This window comes from Heteronotia binoei, chromosome 1, assembly GCF_032191835.1.
Source record: "Heteronotia binoei isolate CCM8104 ecotype False Entrance Well chromosome 1, APGP_CSIRO_Hbin_v1, whole genome shotgun sequence".
NCBI classification, from domain to species: Eukaryota; Metazoa; Chordata; class Lepidosauria; order Squamata; family Gekkonidae; genus Heteronotia; species Heteronotia binoei.
In genome coordinates, this window is record NC_083223.1 from 212,168,088 (window position 1) to 212,183,480 (window position 15,393).

Below are 15,393 nucleotides of genomic sequence, written 5' to 3' on the forward strand. Positions count from 1 at the left end.
CTCTTCTCCCCCACCCAAGGAAGTGTGCAGGCACACAAAAACTTATACCTGGAATAAAATGTTGTTGGTCTTAAACAGGAGGCTCAATTTTTTCCCCCTCTCTCTTTGGCTTGCTCTCTCTGCTCCTATCCGTCCCCCCTCCCTCTCTCTCTTTGAAGAAAAAGTGTGCTTGCACACAAAATTTATACCAGGAATAAAAATTGTTGGTCTTAAACAGGGCGCTCCATTCCCCCCCTCTCTGGTTTGCTCTCTTTGGCTTTCCCTTCCCCCCCCCTCCTTCCCCCCTTCCTCCCTCTCTCTCTGAAGAAGTGTGCTTGCACACAAAAGTTTATACCTGGAATAAAACATTGTTGGTCTACTGCCATGGGACACCATTTTTTTTTCTCTCTGGCTCTTTCCCTCCTCATCCCACCCAAGAGGAGAGGGCGGAGCCCTCAGCCAATCAAAAGAAAGTTTTTTTTCTCTCATTTGTGAAGCAGGAAATAGGAAAGACTGGGCAAAAAGAGCTATGATGCAGGAAGCAGCAGACACCAGTTGCTCAGTGGTCCGGTCAGGACCCGGCCTGCAGGCTTTATGTTTGACACCCTTGCTCTAACCCATTTAACTGGATTGTTATAAGGATCAAATGGTGATGGAGTGAACCATGCATGAACATGGCCCTCCGGGGAGAAAGCCAGGATAACACTAAAATAAGTTTAGAATAGAACCTGAAGAGTATTTGAGTAAGGTTTGTAAGAAGTACTGAAATATCTCTGACCATACATGGACTTAAGTCATCAAACTCAGCAAGCAGTGAAGAACATTTGCTATGCGAATATTAAATGCATTTAGCAAATGAAACATAACATCTGGCTGTCAGCTGTTGTGAACAGCATGCTGGGCAGTATAGCCTGATACAGCAAAGCAATTTTATTCTTAATAATGATGGTGACTGCATTCTCAGTTTAGAATTATTTGTTTTACACAACTGTAAATACAACCTTTTCAGCCCATCTTGCAGAATGCCTTGAAAGTTCTTATGATTAGCTAGTGATCTGTGTTCATTTGTGAACTTACCAGCTAATTAGGAAAAAAAAATAGCAAAATATATAAAACAAGCCCACTTTCTGACTCTTTCAAATTCCTGCTTTCTTTATTTAATACAAAACAATATAACGTACGTATGGAAAGATTAAAAAGAACCTGATTCTAGTTGCATATGTTGTTAGCATCTGCTTGTTTGTTATACTATATGGAATTTTTTAAAGATTCCTCCAGCATTCCTCCAAATAAATTAATACTGAAGTAAAATCCCTATACCTTCCCCAGTATAACCTGGTGCAATCATAACCTAATGATAGCCTAATTGGATTTTAGTAAGGAAAGTTACGTTTTCAACTGGGATTGCATCCCAGTTTATTCCTCCAACAGTGGAAACAACAGTAAAGGAGGCCTATGTGAATGCCATCATGACTAGGAAACAAAGAGCACTCATGGCCTTGTGCCCTCTGCTACTTTTGCACACAAACTTCCATCTTCCTGTCATTTCAGAGGCAACAAACCCAGTTCTCTTCATGGTTGCAAATGGTGATTTTGGCTTAACTAAAGCTAGCGAAAACACCTGTGCATATGCAAATGAATAAATAGAGGGAGGAGGCATGGCCAAGGGAAGCATGGCCAGAGCACTCCCAGTCTTCTAACCATGGTTAGGGCTGTCTTGGGACTACTTTACATCTATTGTGCTTGTTTCTGTTGTGTAGGAATTCTGAAGTCCGGCCCTAGCTGCAGAGTTAGTTTTCTTCTTCAGAAACTTAAAGATGTTTCCAGTATTCTGGATCTGCTTAGTAGTATCTTGCCGCCTTGCAAGGAGCCTTTGGAATTTTCACACACTTCTTTTAAAAGGCCAAATGGAACCGATACACTTCCTCTCAGGAATGCAGCAATGGGAAGGCCTGCTGTCTGATGCAATTCAGGGGCTGCAAAATAGGTTAAGGTAGTGCTGTGCCTTCTATTATTACCTAATGAAAACTTCATATTTTGAGTTTACAAACTGACACTTCTTTTATACTTCATTCTTTGGTGTAGCTTCCAGATGCTTACTTGTAGTCATGGATGCACAGCTCACAGTACATTTCTTGGGCTTTCTCACATGCAATGCTTAACTAAAAGGAGAAGAAAACGGAAACAGCCTTAGAGTTCAGAAATCTAGTGCACAGTGCATAGAGTCAGAGACAGCTTAAGAGAGAAGATTTGACCTCCACAGTATGAACTTTGCAATCCTTTTAAAATCCTTGACCTTTTTGCTTAAAAAAAGATACGGTTATCGTGGAAGGGATTGTCGAGCCAATGTTTACCTCCTACCTACTGGAGAAATAGTGTATTTCATAGCATCTGTTGTAATTCTGTTCAATTATGAAGAGCGGACTCAGCGGCATTACTTGGGACATACAGATTGCGTTAAATGGTTAGTCTCTGCTTCCATAATGCCTCTTGGCATGTAATTTTGTTGAGATAGGATTTTGTACAATGGTAGCATGCAGCAAATGTTAAGGCAGACAGATGTCAATCTGGAGTAAAACAACATGTCTCTAGGCAGGGTTGGGAAGAGATTTGTTTCATGTGGATGTCTGAAGTCACCACCTTAAAGATTCCCCACCCCATAGTGGTATTTTGTAATTATGTGAGAAAGAATTCAAGCTGTTTGCTGCTGCAAATTAGTTACTTTGCTGATACTGATAGGACTGTGTCATTACGTATGTTCATGACTGTAAGGGTGAGAAAAAAAAAAAACTGTGAGACCAAATATGGCTGCTTGCAGCTGAAACTTGCAGGTTATTTAAAGCCATGCAGATCCTCTCATCACAAAACTGATGTAGGGTATACCAGATACAATACTTCACACAAGAGAACTAGCCGCCTTAACACCCAACAGAAATACATCATTCTTTATGGTACTCCTGTCCCCATTTTGAAATGGGCAGTTTTGGTGAAGAGTATTTTTACTAGCAAACTATCACCACGATTCCCAATGAATAAATCAGTGTTTTGGCATTATTTTTTAGTCTTGCTGTTCATCCCGACAAAATCAGGATTGCTACTGGGCAGCTGGCAGGAGTGGATAAAGATGGAAGAGTAAGTTGAAAACTGTCTCAGTGGTTTGTGCTGGATCGAAAGAACATGAGTTCATGCATACCTTGTTATCTTGAGGCATATGTTGCGTATTTCCCACAGACATCTTTAAAGGGCCATAGGTCTTGAAAGTTTATTTTAGAGAGGCTTCCTCCCTCGCCCCCCAAAAAAGTGACTCTAAGTAGAACAGTTGCCATCCGTGTGCTTTTATGCTTTGAAGAAAAGGAAATATGACCTTAAGTCTAAGCAAGGCCTAAAGGCTTTGGCAGTCAACTCTGCTGATCCACTGAACTCAGAGTACTTATAAATATGCTTGTGTGTAGCTGTGAAAACTGGGCTAGCCATGACAGTTAAATAACCGTGTCATCTCTGTTAAGTTGCTATGGATAGCAAGCCTTAGCATTGGCATTCAGTCCTGACATTGCTTGCCAGGATCACATTTGGTTAATTCACAGCATAGTGTCAGGTGGTCTTTATCTGCTTGATACTGACTGATATAACCTTCAGTCAAATAACTGTTGCTTCTATTGTCCTTTTGGTTGCCTTTGTATGTGGCTTATCCCTGTTTTCTTTTATTAAGTCTGTACTGTTTGAAACTAAAGTGGTTTTAGTCCAAATATATTCAGTGGAATCATGCCATGAGGAGGCAACAAGGTTTTTGAAATTTTTGCATTCAGGGGAGCCCTTTCCAGAATAATTTATCTGCTGAGAAGCTTTGGAATGTCTACCAGGAATGCCTGCCCATGATAGCAGTCAGGCATTCCCCCTGTACAGGAGGATGATGGGTAGCCCAGAGGCAAGTAACCCATCTTTTCATGAGAGACTATCTGCTATCATTTATGTTTTCATTGAGGAGCCCCTAACAAATATTCAAGGAGTCACACAGTGCCCAGTAATACATTTGATGGCATTTCTCTGCACCAAGTCAGAACTAGCATACCTACGGCAGGGGGCAGCATACCTACGAGACCGCCTCTCCCTGTATGAGCCCTGTAGGTCTTTACGATCAGCAACCCAACAACCTCTGGTGATACCCGGCCCCAGAGACATCCATCTGGCCTTGACAAGGGCCAGGGCCTTTTTGGCCCTGGCCCCTGCCTGGTGGAATGAGCTCCCCCTGGAGATCTGGGCCCCGCAGGATCTGCTTCAATTCCATAGGGCCTGTAAAACAGAGCTCTTTCGCCAGGCTTTCGACTGAGGCAGTGGACATCACTTTTTACCAGCCTCCCCTCTTCATTCCATGCCAGTGCTATAAGACCTGCTGGAGCTGGACAATAGGCCATGTCTGTGAGACAGAATTTGCCATTTTAGTACTTATTGTTACTCTGTAATTTTAGATATTTTAAATTGTTTTTTTACTGTTGATTGTTTTTATGATGTAACCCGCCCTGAGCCTGTTCTACAGGAAGGGTGGGCTAAAAATCTAATAATATAAATAAATAAACTAGAACTGTAGTTAGGGAGATTTTTATACCAGTGCTCTGATTCAGTACTAGTCAAAATCATCTCTTTTTTCTCTTAAAATAAATTACATTCCATTTTATAAGTCCCAAAGTTAAAACAACTTGCAAGGGAGAAAATCCTCGGAATAAAACCACTTTTAAAGATCATGATTTGTCATTACAGGTATGAATCTTAGAAAGCCCTGTGTTCTCCTTTCCTTCTGCTTTGGTCACAGACCCGGAGCTCATTGTTGTGTACATTGTCTTTCCTTCCCTCCAAACCAATTAGATGTATGTTAGGCAACCTGGGTTAGAGAAAAGAGCACACAAGTTTGTGCTTTGGATGAAACAAAATATGGTGTGCTTGAAAAAAAACTTTATTCTGGCCATGTACATTGAGACACAGGCCTGAGGCTGTGGAAATCTTATCCCTGTAATGACAGCCCTTAGTTTGTCATTGCATGTAAATTGTGCTAGTGTGGTATCCCTACTACATTAGGCATAGTCTCCTGCCCATGCTTATTATTTTCCTTTGACTTCAGCCAGCACCCACCAAACACCATCTTTTTATTCTTTTTAATTGATGTAGTTTACTTCCCACTGATTAGAGCCCTTAAGGCAGCTGATCATTTTAAAAGAATATAAAAACAGATACTAAAACCAATTAAAAGGAAGACATATACACCACACAAACAATTAAAACATAGGGCAGGAAGGAGAGATCATTGAGGGAACTCCAGCAGTCTGGGGCAAGGGAGTGGGGCTCAGATATTAGATCGCCTTTATTCTTCTTCACCTCAGTTTCCAATATTTTATGTTACGGAAGTGAACTAGAAGTTTTCCAAATCAACTAAAGTCTTATCTGCTTAGCATAGGATGAATTCTGCATGTGGCACTTCTTGTTCTTTAGTAACCTTTTATATCAAATTGATTTTACTTAGCTTTTACATCCCCATGTAAGAGTATGGGATTCAGTGAGCCTGATGACTCTGCAAGTTATTGGCCTTGGGACTTTCGAGCGTGGAGTAGGGTGTCTGGATTTCTCAAAGGCGGTAAGGAGAAAATTTTTTACAAACAAACCCTGAACTTTAAGTCCTTATGTTATTTTGGTGATTTAAACAAAAAAAAAATCTTGGTGTTGTGTGACTGAACAACAACAAAAAGTACATCTGTACGGTGATGCCAGTGAAAGTAGCTGTGAAGATTCACAGGACAAGTATTGCCCTGGTGTTTTGCAACCAGTGGTATATTTTCCACACTGTATACAGAGAGCCATTTTCAAGTGCTTGGAGTCCAGCTGCTGTTAGGATTTCTCACTGCCAATTTCTGCACCTTATTTTGTTTGTTTGCTGTGAATGTTGCACCAGACCCATGACAGTTTTAATTAAACAGCCCTCATCCCTATCTGTCTCTGGTAGCTATGCAGTTTTTCTGACACAGGCTTAGTATCCTGGCTCAAAACTTTGGCATAATGCAATGCTGTAGCACAGTAGCAAAGGAACTGTGGCAGTCCTTTCTAAACATTCCGTACCTTGTGCAAGCAGAAGAACACTTTCCACTCTGCAGGATAAGGAGATATTTACAACCAGTTGCTCATTCTGATTAGAAATGAGGTGTATTTTAATTTCAACACATGTTGAAAGATTTGATCTTCTTCGTGGTCTCTGTGCATTCACACATATGGGTAATCCGCAGGATTGGCCCCGACCTCGGAGAGTTCAAAGCAATCTTGATCGTAGATCTGGCGCGCCTCCCACTTGTCCTGGGAGGAGGCAGCTACTGCGCATGCCTGGACAAGGGGGAGGTGCTTAGCCACTCAGTTTCTTCCTTACCGCCGACCGGATCGCACCTTCCTCGTTGATCTCCAACTTCTTCATTGCAATCTCCAACAATTACCTTCTCTTCGCTTCAATTCTTCATCTTCTACTCCTCCTGGTATCGTATAAAAAAAAAAAAAAAAGCCTTCTCTTACTATTCTTTCTGGACTTTCCCCTCCCTCCCCCCCCCTCCCCGGGCGGATGGAAGGAAGGGACAAGATAATCTTTAAACGCTGTACCAGCTGCTCATCCAAAATCCCCTCGTCCGACGGCCACTCTCTTTGCTTGTTCTGCCTTGGAGAGGCCCACCGTCCAGACTCCTGCGTGCACTGCAGCCAATTTGGCAAACAGGCCCGCAAGAACCGCGCCGCGAGACTCAAGAGCCACCTCATGGAAACCACACTCCGACCGGCCATGCCGCATGGCGGACAAAAACAACCCGCGCCATCTTCCCCACACCTCGTGGGAGAGACGCAGTCGGCAGCTTCCGTGGCACAGAGTCCCTGTAAGCCTAAGACCGGCAAACACTCCAAGAAGTCGGACGACCCCAAAAAGCGCCGCCGTTCCGATTCCGCCCACTCGGACCCGACGGGTAGCGTTAGCTCGAAAAAGCACAAGAACCGCCCTCTCGACTCGGCCTCGAACCCGACCACCAAACCGAAGGCACCGAACCCGAGCGCCACTGCCTCCGGATCGATGCCGAAGACTCCGACGTCGAAGTCGACGGCAACACCGTCAATCACTCCGTTGGAAATCATCCGCATCTCATCGAAGTCGCCGTCCATTCCGAATTCCCCACCAGACCAGCTGCTGGATACGCACTCTACCGCATCCGTTAGGACCCGGCCTCTCGACCCCACTAAATTCATAGATCTCGCACAGCCAATAGACGCCCACGCGCTCATCAGAGAACCCTCGACCCCGAGAGCTCTCCCGACTAGACCACGATCTCGCAGTCGCAGACGCACCAGGTCCCGCAGTCGCCGACACACCAGGTCCCACAGTCGCCGCCGCACCAGGTCCCGCAGTCGCCGCCGCACCAGGTCCCGCAGCCGCCGACGCTCCCGCAGCCACCGCAGGGGGAGACACTACTATTACTCTCCATCGAGATCCAGGTCTCCATCCCCACGGAACCGAAGACGACACCGACGATCACCCTCCTACGATCGCCATTACCACAGCTACCAAGAGTCTCCTCGCTACCGAGATCACACACACAGACTCCAAACTGCATCGGTCGAACCGCTTCACCACCATGACGACCCTACGAGTCTCGGCGCCGAACCGAAACTCCCATCGCCACTGGGATCCTTACACGCGGCTCCCAAGACAACACCTCAGCCCGACCTGCACCAAGGAACCGACGACGGATCCGAGGAGGAACTCTCCGACTCCGACCACTCTTCGGGTTCGGACCTACAATCCCCAGACTCCGACATAGCCAAGCCAGCAGACCTATCACCGTCTGAGGGCCCGAGATCCTACCTCGACCTCGTAGCAAACATGGCAAGCTCGCTAAATCTGAAACTCAATACGGACGCTCCCAGAGTCTCGGACGTCGTATTTGATCTAGTGCATGCGGATCTTCCATCCAGCTCCTCTCTTCCCATGCTCCCCGTCCTCCTAGAAACACTCAAAGAAGCATGGGACAAACCGGCATCAGTACCGCCAACATCCAAGAGGGTTGAAGCTCTGTACAAGATACACGCACCTGATTCCAAGTTCCTGTTCACCCACCCGGCTCCGAACTCGATCATTGTGCATTCGTCTTCGAAGTCGAAGCAGACTAGACACCCGGTACCACCAGAACGGGAGGGCAAAAAACTCGACACGATTGGGAGAAAGATTTACGCCCTCACTACAGCCACAACCAAAATCCTCAACTACACACTACCCTGCAAGAGATGGCCAGAGTGAGCAAACAGCAAATCAACACTGCCCGTCACGCTGCACAGTGTTCCTCCAGAACCTTGGCCTCAGCCATAGCACTCCGCAGACATGCGTGGCTCAGGTCCTCCTCCCTCCAACCAGACATCAAATATAAGGTTGAAGATTTGCCCTTTGATGGCCTTGGCCTGTTTAGCTCATCTACAGATGACATCCTCACATCAGTAGACGATGGCAGGAAAAGGGCGAAACGACTGGGAGTCTCCCAACCTCTGACCCAATCCAATCGGCAAAGGAACTGGAGGTCCAGCCAATACAAAGGGACCAGATCCCCACGGCAACAGGAATCATGGAAGCGCAAACCACCGCAGTCCAAACCTTCCTTTCAAAACAGACGCCAAACAACCAAGAAACCTTCAACCACATCCAAACCGTCTCTCTGACCTCCCTCCCCCGAGCCGTCCAGTCTCCCTCCATCAGCCAAACCGATCAACACGACTACAACCATTCTACACTGCCTGGAGGACCATAACATCAGACGCCTGGGTCCTCGCCATCATTCAAAGAGGCTACCTAATAGAGTTTACCTCCACTCCAAGGCACCACCGATTCCTCACCACACCCCCGTCCGCACCCCTGCAGACAGAAATCGCGTCTCTGCTGGACAAAGGCGCGATAGAACCAGTCCCACCCCAATACCATCGCACCGGCTTCTACTCCCGGTACTTCCTGGTGCCAAAAAAGGACGGAGGACTCCGACCCATTCTCGACCTCCGCAAACTCAACCTACACATAACCTACAAGAAATTCCGTATGGTCACGCTTCAGGCAATCCTCCCGCTCATCCCAGAACGAGCATGGATGGCGTCCATAGACCTCCAGGATGCCTACTTCCACATTACAATCAATCATCATCACAGAAGATTCCTCAGGTTCGCCATAGGGAAGCAGCACTTCCAGTTCTGCTCCCTTCCCTTCGGCCTCTCCACAGCACCAAGGGTCTTCACCAAGTGCATGGCAGTAGTAGCAGCCACATTACGCCAACAACAGATATCAATCTTCCCTTACATAGACGACTGGCTGATCGTCGCCCATTCCAGGGAGCAACTACAACTGGACGTCTCGACCACTCTCTCCACCCTGGCCACCTTAGGCCTCCTAGTCAACCTCTCAAAATCCAAACTAGTCCCTACCCAGAGGATTCAATTCATAGGAGCAGACATCTCCACGCTCTCGCAAACGGCTTTTCTACCTCAGGACAGGGCACTCGCCATACTGTCACTGGCCAACACTATCATCGCCCAGCGCTCCCAAACAGCGCTCACTTTCCAGAGAATGCTAGGCCTCATGGCAGCAACCACAGCAGTTCTGCGGTTTGCGAAGCTGCACATGCGTCCCCTCCAAATGTGGTTCGTAAGGACTTTTCGCCCCCACACACAACATCAATCCACACTACTCACCCTTCCACTACACATTGTGCCATCCCTCAAATGGTGGACCAAGGAACGTCACCTCTACAAGGGCATGCCATTCAAGCAGACACCGCCCTCGGTGATTGTAACCACAGATGCCTCCAAGTGGGGATGGGGAGCCCACTTGGAAGACCTCACGGTGCAGGGCCAGTGGACAGACTACGAACGCTCTCTCCACATAAATTGCCTGGAGCTCATCGCAGTGCACAAGGCTTTGCGGTCCTTCCTCCCATCGCTAAGGAACCAGCACGTCCAGATCACCTCCGACAACATCGCCACAGTCTTTTACATCAACAGGCAGGGCGGCACCGCCTCCGTCAGACTCTGCAAGAGAGCCCTGGCACTGTGGCATTGGAGCATAAGCCAGGGCATCTTCCTCACGGCCGTACACCTACCAGGGGTCGAGAACACCCAGGCAGACGCCCTGAGTCGCCACTCTACCAACAACCACGAGTGGTCCATCAACAGCCGATACATCCGACAGATCTTCAGCATCTTCGGACAACCGAAGATAGATGTATTTGCTTCACCGTCAAATGCCCAATGCACCCGCTTCTACACGAGAGGTCCTCCATCCCACCTCTCCAGGGGGGATGCCTTCCTACAAACTTGGAACGGAACACTCCACTACCTCTTCCCCCCCATTCCACTTATCACCAGAGTTCTACAGAAGATTCAGGTAGACCACACAAACTGCATCCTCATAACTCCATGGTGGCCCCGCCAACCCTGGTTTACGACCTTGCTGCTCCTGTCCAACAACACCTTCATCCAACTCCCTCAAACACGGGATCTCCTCTCTCAACAGGACGGCAGGGTCCTTCACCACAACCCGGCATCGCTCAAATTAACAGCCTGGAGAATCAGTTTCTAGACTTCCCCCCGGAGGTCCGTCAGGTCCTAGTGAACTCCAGAAAACCATCTACTAGGAAATCCTATCTACTGAAGTGGAAACGCTTCTCACACTATGCCTCACAGCACAACTTCGACCCCAACTATGCCACTATACCTCAGGTACTAACTTACACCTTAACGCTCTCTAGAGCGGGTCTGTCGTATTCTTCCCTGAAGGTACACCTGGCAGCCATCTCTGCCTTCCACCCCCGCATCGATGGCACAACGGTATTCTCTCACCATGCGACCAGAGCTTTCCTCAAGGGCATCATTCGCCTACACCCACCAATCAAACAAGTTCTACCCACCTGGAGTCTGTCTCTAGTCCTGAGCCAACTCATGAAACCGCCCTTCGAGCCCATGGCTTCCATCCCACTACACCTGCTGTCATGGAAGACGGCATTACTTACGGCCCTCACCACAGGTAAGAGGGCCAGTGACATCTGCGCATTCAGAGCAGACCCACCGTATACGATATTTCATAACAGTACGGTGATCCTCCGACCTGACCCGACCTTTCTACCCAAGGTCGTCTCTCCTTTTCATCTAGGAAGACAGTCCACTATACCAGCCTTCTTCCAGCACCCCGCGGACGCGGGACAAAGGGCGCTCCACAACCTGGATGCACGGAGAGCCCTAGCCTTCTACATAGACAGAACCCGCCAAATCCGTAAAGACCCTAGACTTTTTGTCACCTACGCTACCCATGATAAGGGCAGCAGAATATCTACTCAGAGACTCTCCAAATGGATTGTTGCTGCCATCGAACTCTGCTACCAGCTGGCAAAACAACCCATCCCTCAACATATACGAGCCCACTCAACCAGAGCCGTGGCTACCTCGTCCGCCTTCATGAAAGGCATCCCTATAGAGGACATCTGCGCCGCAGCCGTCTGGTCCTCCACATCTACCTTCGCCTCGCACTACGCTCTCGACGTTCGTGCCCGGCGAGATGCCTCCTTCGGACAAGCGGTGCTACGGTCGATCTTCGACTAACCACTGTGAGTACCACTATCATTACGTTACGCTCTAACTTTACATATTCTTACAGATCCAGCACCCACCTCCGAAGAAATGGCTCGCTAATCACCCATATGTGTGAATGCACAGAGACCACGAAGAAGATGGACAGGTTTCTTACCTGTAACTGGTGATCTTCGAGTGGTCATCTGTGCAATCACACAGACCCACCCAGCCTTCCCCGCTGCTGGAAGCTAGTTAGCACAGTTATTTCCACCTATCCGGCGGCGGGAAGAAACTGAGTGGCTAAGCACCTCCCCCTTGTCCAGGCATGCGCAGTAGCTGCCTCCTCCCAGGACAAGTGGGAGGCGCGCCAGATCTACGATCAAGATTGCTTTGAACTCTCCGAGGTCGGGGCCAATCCTGCGGATTACCCATATGTGTGATTGCACAGATGACCACTCGAAGATCACCAGTTACAGGTAAGAAACCTGTCCTTTCTTGCAAGTTCAAGAAGACTAATCTTGGCAAGTTCTGAAACAAAGGATTAATTTTCTCTCTGTGATGTTGGACTGAGTATTGTCCTAGAATAGGAAACAATAAAACCCTTGCTTTGCATTTCTGCCCATTTCAGAAGTAGCAAGCCCTATTTGTATCTTTATATAGTAACTGTCTTGTCTTATTACTTTGGTATTGGTCATAAGCTAGAGCCAGTAGTGCTTGTTGTATAAACAGTTGTTTTTAAAAGTTAATGGTGGTGGCAGTTAAATGATCTTCTGCTTAAAGTTGTCAGGTTAGTGTGTGCTTGGGTAGAATAAAAAATACACAGAATTTCTTCTGCTAACCTGGCTTGAATAACCTTTTCAGGCTACTTTAGCAGATAGATCCCAGACCTAAGGCTTTGTGAATGTACTCAGGAGTATGATAATAGTGGGCAAAAATCTAGGCAAAAGAGAAAATGATTCCCTTTGGATGTGATCAGACATGCCAGCCTTTCTAATGCTGGACATATCATTTGCCCTAGGCCTAACTGAAACGACATTTCTTTCCGGGGCAATTTAGATGATCCGAAGACTGAAATAGTGTTTTACAGGTGCTTTAAGCTCACCTCTGGCTAGCACTGGCAGTCATTTTGCCATTTCACCACATGCCGTTTTCCCATGTCTTAATTTTTCCACTTTACCATCCCATCGTAAAGTTTTCTGTAACTTTTGGAACTCCTTCTTCCATTAGTTCTGTGGCAAGAAAATAATTTTAACATTATTTACAGGAGAGCCAGTTTGGTGTAGTGGTTAAGTGTGCGGACTCTTATCTGGGAGAACCGGGTTTGATTCCCCACTCCTCCACTTGCACCTGCTAGCATGGCCTTGGGTCAGCCATAGCTGTGGCAGAAGTTGTCCTTGAAAAGGCAGCTGCTGTGAGAGCCCTCTCCAGCCCCACCCACCTCACAGGGTGTCTGTTGTGGGGGAGGAAGGTAAAGGAGATTGTGAGCCGCTCTGAGACTCTTTGGAGTGGAGGGCGGGATATAAATCCAATATCTTCTTCATCTTCTTCTTTAGAAAAACACTCTTAATTTTAGCTCTGCTTCTTCCCATTACATAATAGAATAACAGCCTCTTATGAATGAGAAAAAGAAATGTGATTGAAAGAGAGAAAATTTAATTGGGGGCTTCCTGATATTAGTATGTATTTCCACTTTTGTGTTCCAAATGGGATATGGTACCAGTGCTTTTTTCCTTGCAACTTGCGGTGAATTGGGGAGCAGGGCAGGGTTATACAAGCAGCTTATAGGCACTGGAAGCAGAAAAACTAAAATGCTTCATGTTGTTCCTCCTTTCTGTACATTCTAACCTTCCTGACTACTCATTGAAGATCTGAGGAGAGTGCTCAGCAGTGGTGCCATTTTGAAGGACAGATAAACGGAGCTGATGCAGAGTTCTCATAAATCATATTTTCTTGCTCCTGTCTGCATAATTTCATGCTTCCTCTTCTAGCATAGGAAATTGTTGTGTAGATGGACAGTTAGAAGTGCTGTTAATGTCAGACTAAGGTTTCTCCATATAGAGTTCAGTTGTGTTGGTCATCACTTGACAGGTGCTAGAGCAGCTCTCAGAGTGGCACACCTTCATCCACTGTGCATAGACCATTTGTGAACCAGAGCCTAAGCATTCAGTTCTCACATCAGGTACAATGCATGAATGAGACATGCACACATAGACACTGAAGTTTCATGTCCCTGTTCACGCTGAAGGTTGTCTGTGATGCTGGTCAGGCACGACAATTTTATCTGTCCTGCATCCTATGCACTTGGGGTCTTATTTAAATGGAGCCATCTCACATGCAACTATTGTGTGTCACAGATCTGAAGCTTGAGTAGGGTGCCCTTCTGGTGTGCTACTGCTGTGTGCATTGTGGCCAAAGGCTCAGTTTACATCTGAAACTGGAGGCACCCAATGTTGCACTGAAATGGTTTCTTTCCTTTGCACTCTAGCATCATATATAAATTTGGCCTGTGTTGGGGAGGGAAAGCAAGTGAACCTAGGTCTGTTCTTTTGACCTTTAAATATAGATACAGTGTAGTTTAAATATTGAACCAGTGGAGTATAGTCTGTATCCTAGATTAGGATGCTATCCAAAGAACAGGAGATTTATATATCTGTAAATACACATTTCACTTTCATTCTTTCTGATATACATATCTTTACATGTAAAGATGATATAAAATAATTGTTGCTTTTCTTTTTGAAGGATTCAGGTATGCATTTGTGTGTGATAGATGATTCTAATGAGCACATGCTGACTGTCTGGGATTGGCAGAAGAAATCAAAAGTAGCTGAAATAAAGGTAAATAGTGGTGTTCATCTCTGTTCACAGTAAATCTATTTTAAATATTTGAATCCATGTGAATTGGTTCTATAGATACACCATCATAAAATTCAGACTTGGTTTGTGACAAGCACAGTCCTGACTAGTTTACAGGTTTGTGTTCTTACTTACCCATCCATATGACATGCCAGGATTGAATACTGAATTCTTCAGTTTAATGTGCATATTAGTGAATGCACTAATAGGTTTATTTCATTACCTGGGAATCTTAACTAGATGCAATAGTAGAATTTGAATTAGCAGTCTCCTGAATCACATCTCATTATCTTTCCTCCTGCACTATACCAACTCCCTTGAGATATATGCATGTTTACAAGACACCTTACAAAAGCCTCTTTATTGTCATATCCAAAACCAAAAGCAGCATAATATCTTCTTTATTAGGATTAACCAGAGCATGCAATCAAGTTCTCTACGTCTTGTTATCTGGATGGATGTTAAACAGCAAAAGCAAATAAAAGATGTCCCAGGCCATGACCAGGTCTGGTAAAGATTTCAAGAGAACTTGAAAGCTGAATGCTGTTTTCCCCCAACTGAGTACAAACCTCAGTTTAGAACTACAAGAGTCTTTCCAGGATATTCCACCATGGAATCCCAATTAAAGCAATAATAGAGTTGCCTCTTAGCTTTCACACTGTACTCTGTTTCCAGGAACATAACCTAAATGTTAAAGGAGGTACTGCATGACTTTTGAGACTAGAGTTTACTTTGACCCAGTGCAGCTACAGGCAACTACTTTATTGTCATAGTTTCACTGAGTCTGTATTTAATTATGTTTATTATTGTGTTTAGCCAAAAAGTACTAAATTCTGAAATTTCTATTTATGACACAAAATTGGTTATTTTTTTTTATTGAACTTTAAGAATAGATACTATGCTGAATGAAATTCTAGGCATTTTATTACATTGAATTCTGGGTCTGCATAG

General features: G+C 45.9%; 1 protein-coding gene across 6 annotated transcripts in view; it reads left to right on the forward strand.

Moving 5' to 3' along the window:
* EML4 (EMAP like 4) overlaps nucleotides 1–15,393 on the forward strand; it is a 309,941-nt gene that overhangs the window by 239,782 nt on the left and 54,766 nt on the right. For all 6 annotated transcript variants that reach the window (XM_060247476.1, XM_060247471.1, XM_060247454.1 and 3 more), the window contains 4 exons: nucleotides 2,294–2,443; nucleotides 3,042–3,111; nucleotides 5,492–5,602; nucleotides 14,329–14,424. In XM_060247476.1, coding sequence (XP_060103459.1) covers nucleotides 2,294–2,443; nucleotides 3,042–3,111; nucleotides 5,492–5,602; nucleotides 14,329–14,424 — 427 coding nt within the window. The remainder of the gene's footprint in view (nucleotides 1–2,293; nucleotides 2,444–3,041; nucleotides 3,112–5,491; nucleotides 5,603–14,328; nucleotides 14,425–15,393) is intronic.